Genomic DNA, 16,155 nt, shown 5'->3' on the forward strand with positions numbered 1-16,155 from the left:
TAATTCTTCACCATTTCCTAGAAGTGAATATGTGAACCATAACATGTGTCACAATTAGGAACTATAGCGGACCGTCATCAATCAACTCTCACCCGGAAGTGATCTGTGTAGTGAGACCAAAGTTGCTCTACGTACCCTTTTCTGATCTACGTACCCGTTTCTGAATTTAGCTTAAATTCGGGAATATGTTAATGGTATCGCTATTTTACGTCAATGAGCATATTTAATTACTTAGTATAATATATATTAAATATGGCGAAGCTGTCACACCGGTTAGCTGCTGCTTCAATAATGTTCTACAGTGTGGATATCATCAGGTCAGTGTATTTATTATAACGGTATATATAATTATCATAGTGGAATGTGGGGGTGGGGGTGGGGAGGGCATGGACCCGTCTCATCCACACACCCGCTACGCCATTGTGTGTCACATAGTGCGTGCGTGCGTGCGTGCATGTGTGTGTGTGTGTGTGTGTATAAAAGAGGTTATAGGGAATAAAAGAGAAAAAGAGGAAGACACGAAATCGTATTGCGTTTCTTGTTGATTTTGTTGTTGTTGCTGCTGCTTTTGTAGTATCAAATATGGTATGTAATGAAAGTTGAAATTTCGCTGAAACACTATAAAATAGCATAATAATATGATCTTACTTTTGCCGGAAATTGTTATTCTCGTTCCTCCAAAAAGACTTCCATGGCTTGGTTCCACCCTCTCAACAAGTGGTTCTGAAATGAGAAATAAATATTTAGTAAATTAAAGCAACTCATTTCAAAAATAAATAAACTACGATTATTATTGTTATTATTATTATTATTATAAACTACGATTATTATTATTGTTATTATTATTATTATTATTAATTTATTTATTTATTTATTTTGTGGAGGGGTTTGGGGGAGGGGTGCTCGACATTCTTTATTATTTGTCTTCTTGGTAGGACTTAATTCATGTTCGGATGTTTGAGAGCTGACATGAGCGTGAAGTAGGCCTAAATTATACACTGTAGACATAACTACTATACTGATTTATTAAGAGAAACATCTTACAATGCAGCAAACTAGGGAATGTCCCTTTAAGAGAAACATCTTACAATGCAGCAAACTAGGGAATTCCCCTTTAAGAGAAACATCTTACAATGCAGCAAACTAGGGAATGTCCCTTTAAGAGAAACATCTTACAATGCAGCAAACTAGGGAATGTCCCTTTAATAATCGGTTATTGGATGTCAAACATTTGATACGTTTTACTCCTAGTCTTAGAGGAAACGCTCTACATATTTATTTTCCATTAGCAGTAAGGGATTTTTTATACGTATGTTCCCTGTCACATTTGTCCAAACGATGAAGCATGCAGCTAAATCTTGCAATATGTTGCACGTTGGTCCACAGGATTTCATATTCGAGGTGGGGGCAACCCACACTATGTGCGTATGTAATACTGTATGTATGTATATATTGATGTATCATATGCATGTATTTATGTATGGATGGATGTAGCCTATTGATATCTTTATATTGTATGTATGTCGAGGCTGACTATTACATACATCGCACTGGCGCAGGGGATAATTAAATCCTTTCTGGCCTCAAAAATTGTCCCATGCCGTTGCTTGGACTCGAACCTATGGCACCGAATCGCCCGCAAATTACAGACTAGCCACGATGCGTTCTGAGCTATCAGGACATCCATGTATGTATGATTTTATAATATTTAATAGTTTTTGGCTTTTTTAAAGGTTTGATGGGGGCGAGGGGGGGGGGGGGGTTGGGGGGCATAGCCCTCGTGGCCCTCTCCCTACGACATTAGTTGTGCCACATTTTCCATCTTTGTTACAAAAGCGGTGTACACTTGTCGCGCAACAATTGGGGGTAGTTGTCCCAGCTTGTCCAACACCGTTTTAGGACACTGTTTATGATTCATTCATGTATACTTATTTTTAGCTTATATCCAAATAACTTACCTATCTGGGCTGTCTGTCCAAGACAGTGGCTTAGTAGTTAGTGTATTAGTTTTTTTTAGTTTTTTTATGGGTTTTTTTTATAATTTGTATTAGCCCAGAAATGTCGACAGTGTCAGAGATGGGGCCTTGAATCACTATGTTACAGATAGTGTTGAACATAAATAACATTTTATTTATATATATATATATATATATATATATATATATATATATATATATATATATAATACATAATGAGTATCGTTAGACTAAATATGTTCAGATTGATTGTAAATTTTTCCATAGAAAGAAGGAGGGAGAGATAGAAATGAGAGAGAGAGAGAGAGAGAGAGAGAGAGAGAGAGAGAGAGAGAGAGAGAGAGAGAGAGAGAGAGAGAGAGAGATGAAGTAAAACAGGACAGCAAGACAGTTTTAACATTAAAAAAGCATACACGCACATACACCAGCACGCAACATAGCTTGATAACAAATGTATACATGTGATTAGTTTCCTCTCAGTTGTATTATAGTTTTGTTAATGTTCTGTGATACTGCGTAGTGTAGTAGTTAGTAGTTAAAGGGACATACCCTAGTTTTAGCCCATGAAAATACACACTAAGTTTAGTTAAGCTACAAACCCGTAAGACATTTGGATAAAGTTACAATTGAGTGAAACATGAGTTTGTGACTTTAAAATGGTGAAATACCCTCTACAAATAGACTAAAACTCGATTCCATTACTGTTACTTCTCAGACGCACGCGCGTTTTTAAACATATGAGAAATGCATTTTGTGATATTAAAAACACCAGGATCACCAAAACGTTTTCGAATGTACGGAAATGGACAATATAAAAAATAAAATCAAAGTAAAATATGATTTCAGTTATCAAAAACGGCTATAATAGTAAAAAATATGCCTTAGTGTTTAAAAACTAGGGTATGTCCCTTTAATAGAGAGAAGTCGGTTTAGTGGTTGTACACCTACCCATTCAGTTGTTAAACTCGTTCTAGGTGGGAGTTAGTACAGGGATGCGAGCCTGGTACTTACTAATGGCTTAACCACTACACCACTGAGCCCGGTAATCTGTGATTCATTCATACATTCTTTTGAACTTATTTTCGTGATTATAGCCAATTCAGGTTCAAGCACGCTGTCCTGGACCTACACCTCAGCTATCTGGACTGTCTGTCCAGGACGGTGGATTAGTTGTTAGTGGTTAGTGAGAGAGAAGAGGGTGTAGTGGTTTTACACCTACCCACTGAGTCGTTAAGACTCGCTCTGGGTGGGATCCGGTACCGGGCTGCGAACCATGTACCTACCAGCCTTTTGTCCGATGGCTTAACCACAACACCACCGAGGCCGGTAAAATATTATCGTGTAAACGAGCCTTTAACGGTTTAACGTGAAGCGTAAAAACAGTCTAGCGAGCGTTTACGCGCTTTTTCTGACTGAACTCGACATCCGATTCGGTCGAGCAATCTAATTTTATTGTTTGGACTTAAATTTTTGTAGCACATTTTGGTCTTCGGTCTTTGACCTAACTACTAAATTCGTATTCCAAATTCCGCCCACCTCAAACTTACCACCCCCCACCCCTTCCCGGCCCGGACCATATAGATCGGACTTTAAATCTTTTAGACCTTCGTTCAAAATTTTATGTCGAAATTACTTCTTTTTTAAAAAATATTATTAAATAGTCCGATCCTCACTTCTTTCTCTTATTTATTTTTGGACTGTCCTTCTAAAATGCTCCAAATTATATAAATATTCGGCCGAGCAGTCAATTCAATTATTTTTGGCTTGTAACTTTTTTCTTTCTAATTTTAATCCTACTAATTTCTTTTACTAATTGCTATTTTCAAAATTCTGTCCATTTTCACCCCCCCCCCCCCCCATCCCAAATCAGGCGTGTTATCTATCTATCTATCTAATTTCTTTTTGACCGCCCGATCTAATCTAGCGACCAAATTTAATGAGAAGAATTTTCTTTATTAATTATATTAATTAGAGATGCACATCAAAATTTTAAAGGCCCACTATTTAATTTTTGGATGTAAATTTCAAAATTATCCCCTTAATTTTGTTCTGTCCCGGAGCAAGTCACTGGCTATCCAGAGACAGGCCCCGGGACGGACATGCTCGAAACTCTAGTGGTATATGAGCATGTTAAAATTATTCGCACTCACACTCGCATCCGATTGGCTACTGTTTTGCGATCTGCAACCAAGTGAATGCAACAGTCGCCATCTTTGTTATCTTCTTGTTTTGTTTTATTTGCTTTAACAAATTGTCTCCAGAGTATAGCGTTGGACTTTATTTGTTGTTGTTTTTTTGTGTGTAGTTTGTTTTTGTTTTCCAATGACGCTGGAATTGTAACCATTAATGGACGGAAACAAAGTGATCATTGTAACAGAACTGAAGACTTGACAGGTATTGATTAAAGCGATACGCATTGATGACACTAGGACTTCGCGTGTCAAACGTCGAACCGCCGTCTTTAATCATAAATGACTTTATGACTTTTAACTTGTTATCATAAATCGGTCCATATTAAATGATATGTGCTTGGCTAAACTTTGAGATACGATAAACGGCAGATATAGGGTGAAGGGGAAGGAATCAACTGGGGCGGATCCAGCTTTTCTGATGGGGGGGGGGGGGGGTCCCAAGACAAAAAGGGCACCATAACATTATGAAAAGGCACTATTGAAAAATTACACACGGTTCACATGGACCATAATATAATAGTGCTACAACAGGGACGCTGACACACGTATTCTACAGTGTTCTATACATTGACAGAATAAATAAATTTGTAAAAAACTTTAAAATCCTAAATAAAAGGGGCACTTCTCAAATTTGAGGGGGGGGAGTCCGGACACCTTGGACCCCCCCCCCCACCTCTAGATCCGCCCCAGATAAAAAATACATATATTTGGGGACGCAGTAAGGCAAACTAAATCGGCTATTTTGTTTTGCGCGAGCGCGTGTGTATGGGGGTGGGAGGATAGGGGTCACACCACCTACAGCTTAAAACATGTTTTTTTGGTTGTCAACATGTTTTAATGGGGAACCATAAAACGTATCGAAATTATTCCTTTTTAATGAAAAAGATATAATATCTTAGTCGGCTGAGTATTTCTACATAGATTGACAGGTCAGGGCCCGTGCTTATAAAACTTTTAGAGTCCAGACTCAATCTCTAATGACGTCATAAGCATACAATTTGTATGGCGTTGCCGTGACGTTCACGTCTCACTCTATTAGTCTCTCGAGACTAGACTCTTAGAGTTTTATAAGCACCAGACCAGGCCCCGTGCTTATAAACCTTAAAGTCTAAACTTTAATAAAGTCCAGACTTTAACGTCATGGCATCGCCATTCAAATAGCATTACATTAAAGTCTGGACTTTATTAAAGTCTAGACTTTACGTTTTATAAGCACTGGCCCAGGTCATAGGTTTTTAACGTGCACATTCAGAACAAGCTGTTGTAGCACACACCTGTTATGGACGCAGCTGTCTACTTTCCTCGGCCCCTCCGTCCAGGACAGGGGAAGGTTTGGCGTGAGTGGGGGGGGGGGGGGGGGTCGCCCGCGCTGACATGTGCAAGGGAGCACAAGAAGCCCGACCAGGGTCGGTAGTGGGCGATGGTAGGGAGATGGTCTTTAAGCTTGTATTTATAATGTAGCCTATGTTAGTGTACTTTGAATTACAATATGTACCAGGTGTGGATCCAGAATATACATTTAGGGGGCCCCATTGATATGAGGCGGAATGCCAAGGGAACTTTGGGGAATGTTTGGAGGGGGATCGTAAAAAAATGAAAATTAATACATATATACAGGTATAATAAAATTATTACTGCCGCAAAATGTATGGGGGCCGGGCCCTTGACCCTCGCTGGATCTGCCTCTGTGTGTCCTGTTTTAATGTCACATATCTCCTCCCTAGAAAAATCCTGCATCGCTCCTGTATAATGTTTTTCTTACACCCGTGTAAGAGATGACCCGTTGTAGATAAATATCGACTCCAACATAATATGTTGGAGATAACATCAGAGACCCGTGACCGACTTCCCCACGGTGATGACTCCAACTGATTTGGCACAAGTTATACACACTTACTTGGCCTTCTCATAATACATACATATCACGACCGTAATATATTTGGGCGGGGCGTAGCACTCGCTTGATGCGCGGTCGGTCTGAGATCGATCCCCGTCGGTGGGCCCATTGGGCTATTTCTCGTCACAGTGAGTGCACCACGACTGGTATGTGCTATCCTGTCTGAGGGATGGTGCATATAAAAGATCCCTTGCTACTAATGGAAAAATGTAGCGGGTTTCCTTTCTATGACTATGTCAAAAGGACCATATGTTTGACATCCAGTAGCCGATGATTAATAAATCAATGTGCTCTAGTGGTGTCGTTAACAAAACAAACTTCTTTTTTTTCCGTAATATATTTATGAAATTTAAATATTAGCTGAAATTAATTTTCAGTGGCAGATCCAGAAAATCCATTTAGGGGGCTCCAATGACATGAGGCGGAATGCCAAGGGAACTTTGGGGGAGGTTTGGAGGAGGAAAATGAACATTAATATATAATAAAATTATAATTCGCAAAATTTAGGGAGGGAGCCGGACTGACATGATAGTGGTCAGAAAAAATGCTACCAATGGATTTCTAGTTCAGGTAGGTCATGGGAACATAAAAAAAAATGTTTTATTTTATTTTAATGCAACCTTCAAAAAATTAACATAACTCCCTAGACTAATGGTGCATATAAAAGATCCCTTGTTACTAATGGAAAAATTGTTTTTTAAATAATATCCACAACTACACGAGGAATCGATGCTAAGGCCAACGCTGCTTTTAAAGCACTACACCCGTGTCTTAACATGGTACATAGACGTATGGGCTCCATATTTGTAGGGAGGGAGCGGGGGGGGGGGGGGGGGGGCAATGTTGGCAGGCTGGTTTTTTGCCATGGTTGCAAACGAAATCACAAACATTTTGACTAATTTTGAGGGTAGAATGGTGGAAACAAATAGTGAAAAAAAAAAAAAAAGGATTCAGGTAAGCACATTTCCCCCGAATATCTCTATAAGTTTTGCCCGAATTTGAGGTTTTGATCGAGCACAGTCCCCCTGTCTCGTACACTTATAACTTGGTATGCAATACATTTTCACTTCTATTGCCACATAAATAGTATGGTGCAACGCATGGGACATCTACATAGTTTTTCTTTCTTCTTTTTTAAATGAAGATATGTTTCGACAATTTCGAATTTGAGCTCGTAGGTTATTCGAAAGTTTTACAGTCGAATGAATAAATAGTGATTGAAGTAAACTAGTTCTAATAGAGGAATAGGAAATAGTATTACGATTTTTCGGCATGTGAAGAGACTCTTTCTTCAGCTGTTTGTGGGATACTGTGTATTATATCATAAAGCCATGAGCCATAGTATTCTTTTAAATTCTGAATACCACGATTATACTTTTATTAATATTTACTCACTGGCGTGGGGGGGGGGGGGGGGGGGGGGGGGGGGCGAACATGTGCCTCCCACTTTTCAGATATTTTGCTTTATATTTGCTTCATAAGTGTAAAAGTGTTTTATATAATAGTGTGCCCCCCCCCCCCCCCCCCCCCCCCCCCCCCCCTTTGGCACCTTCTTACGCTACTGTCACTTGTAACGCACTGTGGTTTACACCCAAATGCATTCTGGGCCATTCGCCTCGATATATCAATTATTAAAGCCGTTATGTCGACGTATCAACATTTAATATAATTTATTAACGCAAATGGCAGACATAACAAAAATGTTTTGAAAAATTAACGTTTACGCTAGCTATACAATCTTTATCGTTCATATAACCATGACGCAATGTAATGGCAAGCGAAGTTTGTCAGACAATTCCGACGTCCTTTGTACGGGTAGTATTGCCTATTAATCCGCCCCTGTAATGACGTCTTGCTGTGGAATTTCATGGCAGTGCGATTTATCCAAGAACCTTTACAAAGTTACACGCGGTACATGCGTGTGTGTGTTTTAGTGCGTATCTGTGCGTGTGTGTGCGTGTGTGGTGTGTCATTGTGTGGTGTGTGTCGAAACAGTGTTGTTGTTCACAGTGTGCTCTGTATCTCTCTAGTCTCTCTCTCTCTCTCTCTCTCTCTCCCTCTCTCTCTCTCTCTCTCACTCTCTCTCTCTCTCTCTCTCTCTCTCTCTCTCTGAAGATGTTTTAATACATCCCCCAGTGTGTGTTCAAAACTATGTTACTGAAAACTAAATAAGGGTGGATGTTTTTTCCCTCTTTGTTAAAAAAAAAAAATAAATACAAATAAGACACCCGCAGCCAAACTTCATATTGGCCATTCTCAAAGAGCGTACACCCCTGGACGGGGGGCTTGGGGTTCGTCTTTGAAGATAATCAAAATCCTCAAAAATTCGAAAAAAAACCCCCTGCACAAAACGATAGAGATCCTATTCGGGGGACAACATGTGCTAAACTGAGGCCTTTTTATCTCGTATTTCCATAAATCTGCCCCCCAAATTAGTTGTAATTCATGTAAAAATACGTAGTGATTCGTTTGCAACTCTATATAGCTGGTTGATTAAAAAAAACACACACTTAAAAGAAAACATCACAGTTACACCCATGCATTAAAGGCATACGTATTTGTATTAAAGAATGTCAAATTTCTCATGGTTTTACGCCAACATCATTTTCGTGGGAAGCTGCAGTCTAAAAATTTATTTTTATTATTTAAAGGAACTGTCCCCACTTTTTTGCCAATGTAAAAACTTGTTTCTGACTAAAACACAATGTTGTTACTACTAAAATTATATACTAAATACACTGATTTTTGTTTGTCAGTGTCGGTGTGTTTCTGATCTGGATTTCGACAAAGCCCCTCGAAAAAAACAAAAAACAACCCGCCACAAACAAACAAACAAACCACCCACCTCCACCGAAATATTTTGTTAAAAAAAACTAACATTAAATTTTTAACAAAACTACTAATCATGGCTATGAGAGAGAATCGTACATTTAATAATTCTAATACCTAATTACAATATTGCTGCGTTAACGGTTTGTTTGGTGAAACACGTCTGTATCTGTTTTGTGGTATCGTGACTTAACTGTTGTTTACAATCTCTAGATCAAAGCCCACAAAACAATACAGGCATTCATCTCAGGTAGGTAAGAACGAAACGGCAAACATTACTTGTCAAATAAAAGATCCCCCGCTCACTTAATTCTCAAACGTAACCGCGAGCTAGACGCCTTCTTATTGTCATACAGGACGGTAATGAAAATAGGCGGATTAAAATTGACGAATAAAGAAAAAAAAAAGAGGAGTGGGGAGAAAAAAGCAAAAGGAGAGTACATTTTATTTTAAATACGTGGGGTTTTTTTTTGTTGGGGGGGGGGGGGGGGGGGGGGAGTTCAGGGTGTGTCAGCGTCAGACAAATGATTGGCCGGGTGGATAGAATGGCAGGAAGTGCTCCGTAACGGGTGCAGGATAGTTCTAGGAGGGTAGCAACTTTAAAAACGGAATCTAATTTATTTGTTTGCAGTCTGTCTCTCTGTCTCTCTCTCTCTCTCTCTCTCTCTCTCTCTCTCTCTCTCTCTCTCTCTCTCTCGTATTATGTGTGTTTACTAGTGCCTGAGTTTATATTGTATATGTGAGTTTATGTAGTGAGTTTATGTAGTGTGTGTCTGTGTGTGTATGTGTCGTTTAAGTGTATCTGTATGTATCGTGTATCGTGTGTATGTTTATGTCTATGTATGTATGTATGTATGTATGTATGTATGTGTGTTGTGTGTGAGCATGTATGTATACATGTATGTGTGTGTGTGTTGTGTATGTATACATGTATTTGTATGTCAAAGTTTGGTTTGTTAGACGACAACACTAGAACACATCTATTTTATTCATCATCGGATATTGGATGTGAAACATACGGCAATCCAAACATAGTATAGTCTGAGCGAAAACCCGCTACATTTTGACATCAGGTGTCAAAGGTCCTTTGCATACACTTTCCCACAGACAGAACACCAAGACAAGACAAGACAAAGAGATTTACGTGCACATTCAGAGCAAGCTGTTGTAGCACACGCCTTGGCCGGTTCCCTCTGTCCAGCACAGGAAAGGGTTGGGGGAGGGTTGTAGAGAGGGAACGCCTGCACTGGCAAGTGCAAGGGAGCACCAGCAGTCCAATGTTGGTGGCAGGCGGGGGGGGGGGGGGGGGGGGTATTTGGTGCTATGGAATTTTGAAAGTCCCGTAGGATTATGTCAAAGAGGAAGAGGTGCGCGTTTTACATGAAGGAAATTTGGCGCAATTTTGATGGTCGTTCTAATTGAAATAGTGAAGAGAGCCAATAGGTTTTGCTTTTAGTATTCCGAAAGTGGCTCTTTAGACAGAACACCACATGTCACAGCCTTTTGTATACCAGTCGTGTGGAGTATGTGTGCGTGGTGTGTGCTTCTTTGCATGTCACGCAGCATGACAGTCCATACCAGAATAATTGTCCATCTGTGCCTTGTTCAACAGGTATGGACAAGTATTATTAATCATATCTTTTGTGTCCAGGTAGTTTCTCATGAGCACACTTGACGGAATTAAAAGTGACTGTTGTTGTACCGCCTGCTGCGAATATGGCGATAACACCCCGAGAAATGCGGCCCGATTTTTAGGATTTGTTTTTAAAGGGACTGCCCTTCATTTACAGCCGTTGTAACGTGTTTTCCACTACACCCGGATTTATAGTTGACTCGCCCAGTCCTCCTCCTGATTTTTCAGTCATTTCAGTATGATTTTAACGCAGTTCATATTAAATTTTAGTGCGCGCTCGTTCAACACGTTTTAGTTTACCTAATAATAATTTTTCTTAATTCAGTTGCGCATGAGGTCGGCAATCAAAGTAGGCTATGAATTGACCTTTAGGCGCCAGAGGGGGGGAGGGGGGCCCGACTAGGGGCCCGGCCCCCCTAAATTTTGCGATAGTTATAATTTTATTATATATTAATTTTTTTTTTTTTTTATGATCCCCTCCAAACCTCCCCCAAAGTTACCTTGGCATTCCACCTCATGTCACTGCTCCCCCCCACCCCACCCCCAAATGGATTTTCTGAAACCGCCACTGGGCGCAAATTCCATTTTGTCCATAATCAGCATTTGTATACCCAGGGATCGAAATTAGCTGAAGTTCCTGTCGGACATTTGGTCACACAAGCTACAAATTCTTCAGGACCGAATCAAAACAATTCGAACGGAATCGAAACAATTCGAACGGAATCAAAACCTTTCGGCCCAATCAAAATCCAATCAGAGAATGGGTCTTTAGTCCACCGATGGGATTTGATCCTACGACCAAAGCACCACGGGATAGCGCTCTACCAACTGAGCTAGAGCCAGTCCTTATGGATATAGAAAGAAAGAAAAGTTTTATTTAACGACGCACATTTTATTTTACGGTTATATGGCGTCCGACATATGGTTAAGGACCACACAGATTTTGAGAGGAAACCCGCTGTCGCCACTACATGGGCTACTCTTTCCGATTAGCAGCAAGGGATCTTTTATTTGCGCTTCCCACAGGCAGGATAGCACAAACCATGGCCTTTGTTGAACCAGTTATGGATCATTGGTCGGTGCAAGTGATTTACACCTACCCATTGAGCCTTGCGGAACACTCACTCAGGGTTTGGAGTCGGTATCTGGATTAAAAATCCCATGCCTCGACTGGGATCCGAACCCAGTACCTACTAGCCTGTTGACCGATGGCCTAGCCACGACGCCACCGAGGCCGGTATTTATGGATATAGTGGCACGTAATATAACGCTAAGTACTGTAGTGGCTCGGCCCACAAACAGCTAGTTATTATATAACCGACATTCTGAACAAATGGCCCAAAGCGCAGATATATACATGTATGTGTGCATACTGGCGTAAGAAGCGGGGGGGGGGGGGGGGGGGGGGGGGGGGGGGGGGGGCAAAGTGTATGTGTCCCCACCACTTTTCCTGATCCAGTAGCAACAGCAATGGTTTGTGTGTTTGTGTGTGTGTGTGTGTGTTCTCCCGCCCCACCACTTTTTGGCATCTTCCTACGCTCTTGGATAGGATCACAGGTACACCCCACCTTCTCCGCCGCAAACAACAACCCTAGAGGTAAGTTAAAGTTAACGCATTCAAGCTTGCGTCAATTAAAACATCGAGAGTGCACACAACTATGTTTTTCGCTTGTAAGTTTACCCTGTAACTGACATGTACCACGCCCCTAACGGCCTAAGCGACGTTGCGTGACACGATTAGGAAGTTTGGCTCTGTGAGAGGAGGGTTTGAAATCTTTATTACTTATACTTAGGGACATTCCTGAGTTTACTGCAATTTTTAAGATGTTATCGACTAACAGACTTTAACGATTGTAATTACATATCAAATATATTTTTCTGCATAAAATATTACTGGATGTATATTAAACGTGTTTCTGATCGTTCCAATATTTGTACTATTTCATTTTATTTCCTAAAAAAAAAACTGTTTCGTACGTACGCAATTATTTGAAGAAAAAATCCAGTCTGGACTTCTTATAAATATTAAGACGACCAGAAACACACTGAATATACAGACACTGATATTCCAAACAAGAAAATACATTTAATATGTAAGTTTAATCGTAGAAATATTTTATTAATTCGAAACATCTTATATTGCAGCAAACTCAGGAATGTCTCTTTAATAACCATATTGCAGGGCTTTAGATTTCACTAAGTTGGGCACGACAGTCAAGTTTGTCTCTTCTGAGCACACCAAGGATTTTTTTTTTGTGAAGTAATGTTAATAATAGCTGGTAAAGAGTTGTACATATTCAGGAATACATTTCAAATTGTTTCAATCTTATTTACTGCTTAACATTCCTTTGTGTTTGAGGTGAAATATTTTGAGGTTTGCATGTTTTGGCCATCTTATTTTATTTATTTTAGTTCCCGCCAGTGCACCACGACTGATATATCAAAGGCCGTGATATGTACTACCCTGTCTGTGGGATGGTGCATATAAAAGATCCCTTGCTGCTAATCAAAAAGGGTAACCCAAGAAATGGCGACAGCGGGTTTCCTCTCTCAATATCTGTGTGGTCCTTAACCATATGTCTGACGTCATATAACCGTAAATAAAATGTGTTGAGTGCGTCGTTAAATAAAAACATTTCTTTAATGGAAACTGCCTCGGTGGTGTCGTGGTTAAGTCATCGGACATAAGGCTGGTAGGTACAAGGTTCGCAGCCCGGTACCGGCTCCCACCCAGAGCGAATTTTAACGACTCAGTGGGTAGGTGTAAGACCACTACACCCTCTTCTCTCTCACTAACAACTGACAACTAACCCACTGTCGTGGACAGACAGCCCAGATAGCTGATGTGTGTGTGTGCTCAGGACAGCGTGCTTGAACCTTAATTGGATATAAGCACGAAAATAAGTTTAAATGAAATATTATAATACGGAATTCGCAACTTAATGGGGAGGGGAGTGATTGGGGTAGGACCGATCATTAACTCTTACGTACGCGAAACAATTTCTTTTTGAACTGCATACCAATGACTGAAGAGGTCAACGTAACGATTTAAAATGCACAGTGTTGTGAAAATGGGTTAAACAACTGTATCGGTCAATCTTACCTTGTGAATGGAGACACATGTCGAAAGAGGCTTAACGTATTGGCTTACGGGGTTAACGAAACCCACGGTACTGCCCCGAGGCAATATGAAAACAAAACTTGTAAACAGGTTACACTAATAGTGTGTTAAAGGGACATTCCTGAGTTTGCTCTATTGCTCCATTGTAAGATGTTTCCGACTAATACAATATTTCTACGATTAAACTTACATATTAAATATATTTTCTTGTTTAGAATATCAGTGTGTGTATGTTCAATGTGTTTCTGGTCGTAAGAAGCCCAAACTGGATTTGGTCTTCAAATAATTTCGTACGTACGAAAAAATTATATTTTAGGAAATAAAATGAAATTTAACCTACTACAAATATTGAAACGATCAGAAACACGTTTAATAGGCAGCCACTAATATTTTATGCAGAAAAATATATTTGATATGTAATTACAATCGTTAAAAAATCTCTGTTAGTCGATAACATCTTAAAAATTGCAGCAAACTCAGGAATGTCCCTTTAATTAATGTTCGTGATTACGTAGAGAATAAATACACGAGTACTCGTTGGAGACGATTTATTTTACAAGTGGTTGACGAATATGTCTAACGAGCGAAAAAACGAGTTAGATGCTTTTGGAAACCACGAGTTATACTATAAATCGTGTCCAACGGGCACGAGTGTATTATTCTACTTTTACTCACTCTTGAAAAAACACAATTAAAAAAAAAGAAAAAAGATTAATTGGAAAATTTTAACTTTAAGTCCGTGGTATGTGCTTTCCTGTCTGTGGGGATGTTCCTATAAAAGATCTCTTGCTGCTAATGGAAACATTTTAGCGGGTTTTCCCTGATGACTACGAGTCAGAACTACCAAGTGTTTGACATCCAATAGCCGAATGCGCTCTAGTGGTGTCGTTAAGCAAAACAAACTTTAACTGTTCTTTTTAATGTTTCATGTGTTGAGTTTAACTCATAATTTTGAGCATGGCTTGAATAAAATTCATCTCCGGTCGTATACTGTACTTTGACCGAAAACTATATCGATTTTCATTCGTTCGAATACCTTTCTCTGATACCCAATTTTCTTATGCATTGTTAAACATGCATTAATTCATATTCATTCTTCCAATTATTCATCCATTCATCATTTCGTCCGTCCATTCGTTCAAGCACACACATAGGCTATCTGGGTTTGATCTGTCATATATATATATATATATATATATATATATATATATATATATATATATATATATATATATATATATAAAACTTAAAGCAATAAAGAACTTGAACTTGTCCACATTTCTTAAGAGCTTTTTGTCACATTATGATTGGATAATTAAAACTTGAATTTAGATCAAATACATTTTGATCAAATTCGTCAAGTTTCCCCGCTAGCTACGGCCCTGGAAACAAGAAAATGTAATTAACATGTAATTTTAGTTGTTACAAAGGTTCTACCAATCGAAAACATGTTACCAAGACATAGGATAGTCCCACTTAACAATTCGTCACTCAAGTTCTATAAGACGCAGTAACAGAACAGAACAGAATCTAATTACCCCGAGACCGTTCCACAATTATACCAAGACTATTCTTCCTCCATTAACTCAATATGTGGTCTCTGTCAGCCCAGCTTAATTGTGTTAATTATGCATATTTTGTCGTCTTATTTCCAAAACAGATCACGCGTAGTAATACATTTGATTCAGCGATAACACCGCCAACTGTTCCTATCACTCAAGTAACAATGCGCTTATTATAACACAGGGCGAACGAGGTCTTTGTAAACTCGGTAATGAATGAATGAATGTTTAACTTGTAAACTCGGTAATGCCGTTTAATTTAGTGTAAAATGTTATACGGACAAGATGCGGATTATTGAACAAGTGTTAATGGGTCTTTAATGATCTCCAGTCCACTACAAAACATGAATTACCATATCATATTGCAAACACGAGTGGCAATTAAAAAAACTGTCCTGCTATCTCGACTGGCAGAGCCTTTTTAATGACAACTTGTGCGCGAGACGTAACCCAGTGGTAAAACGCTTTAGTGGTGTCGTTAAACACAACAAACATTTTTTAATGATAACTATTACATATATACAATGCATTTTCTTGTCTAACCCAAGTTCTCTGACGGTAAGAACCGGCCTCGGTGGCGTAGTGGTTAGGCCATCGGTCTACAGGCTAATAGGTACTGGGTTCGGATCCCAGTCGAGGCATGGGATTTTTAATCCAGATACCGACTCCAAACCCTGAGTGAGTGCTCCACAAGGCTCAATGGGTAGGTGTAAACCACTTGCACCGACCAGTGATCCATAACTGGTTCAACTAAGACCATGGTTTGTGCTATCCTGCCTGTGGGAAGCGCAAATAAAAGATCCCTTGCTGCCTGTCGTAAAAGAGTAGCCTATGTGGCGACAGCGGCTTTCCTCTAAAAAACAGTGTCAGAATGACCATATGTTTGACGTCCAATAGCCGATGATAAGATAAAAAATCAATGTGCTCTAGTGGCGTCGTTAAATA

General features: G+C 39.6%; 1 protein-coding gene across 2 annotated transcripts in view; it reads right to left on the reverse strand.

The window, feature by feature from the left end:
• The window catches only part of LOC121386268 (fibrocystin-L-like), a 126,575-nt gene that overhangs the window by 104,186 nt on the left and 6,234 nt on the right, over nucleotides 1-16,155 (reverse strand). For both annotated transcript variants that reach the window (XM_041517111.1, XM_041517112.1), the window contains exon 2: nucleotides 649-723. In XM_041517111.1, coding sequence (XP_041373045.1) covers nucleotides 649-723 — 75 coding nt within the window. The remainder of the gene's footprint in view (nucleotides 1-648; nucleotides 724-16,155) is intronic.

The sequence above is a fragment of the Gigantopelta aegis genome, chromosome 12 (genome assembly GCF_016097555.1).
Source record: "Gigantopelta aegis isolate Gae_Host chromosome 12, Gae_host_genome, whole genome shotgun sequence".
Taxonomy (NCBI): Eukaryota; Metazoa; Mollusca; class Gastropoda; order Neomphalida; family Peltospiridae; genus Gigantopelta; species Gigantopelta aegis.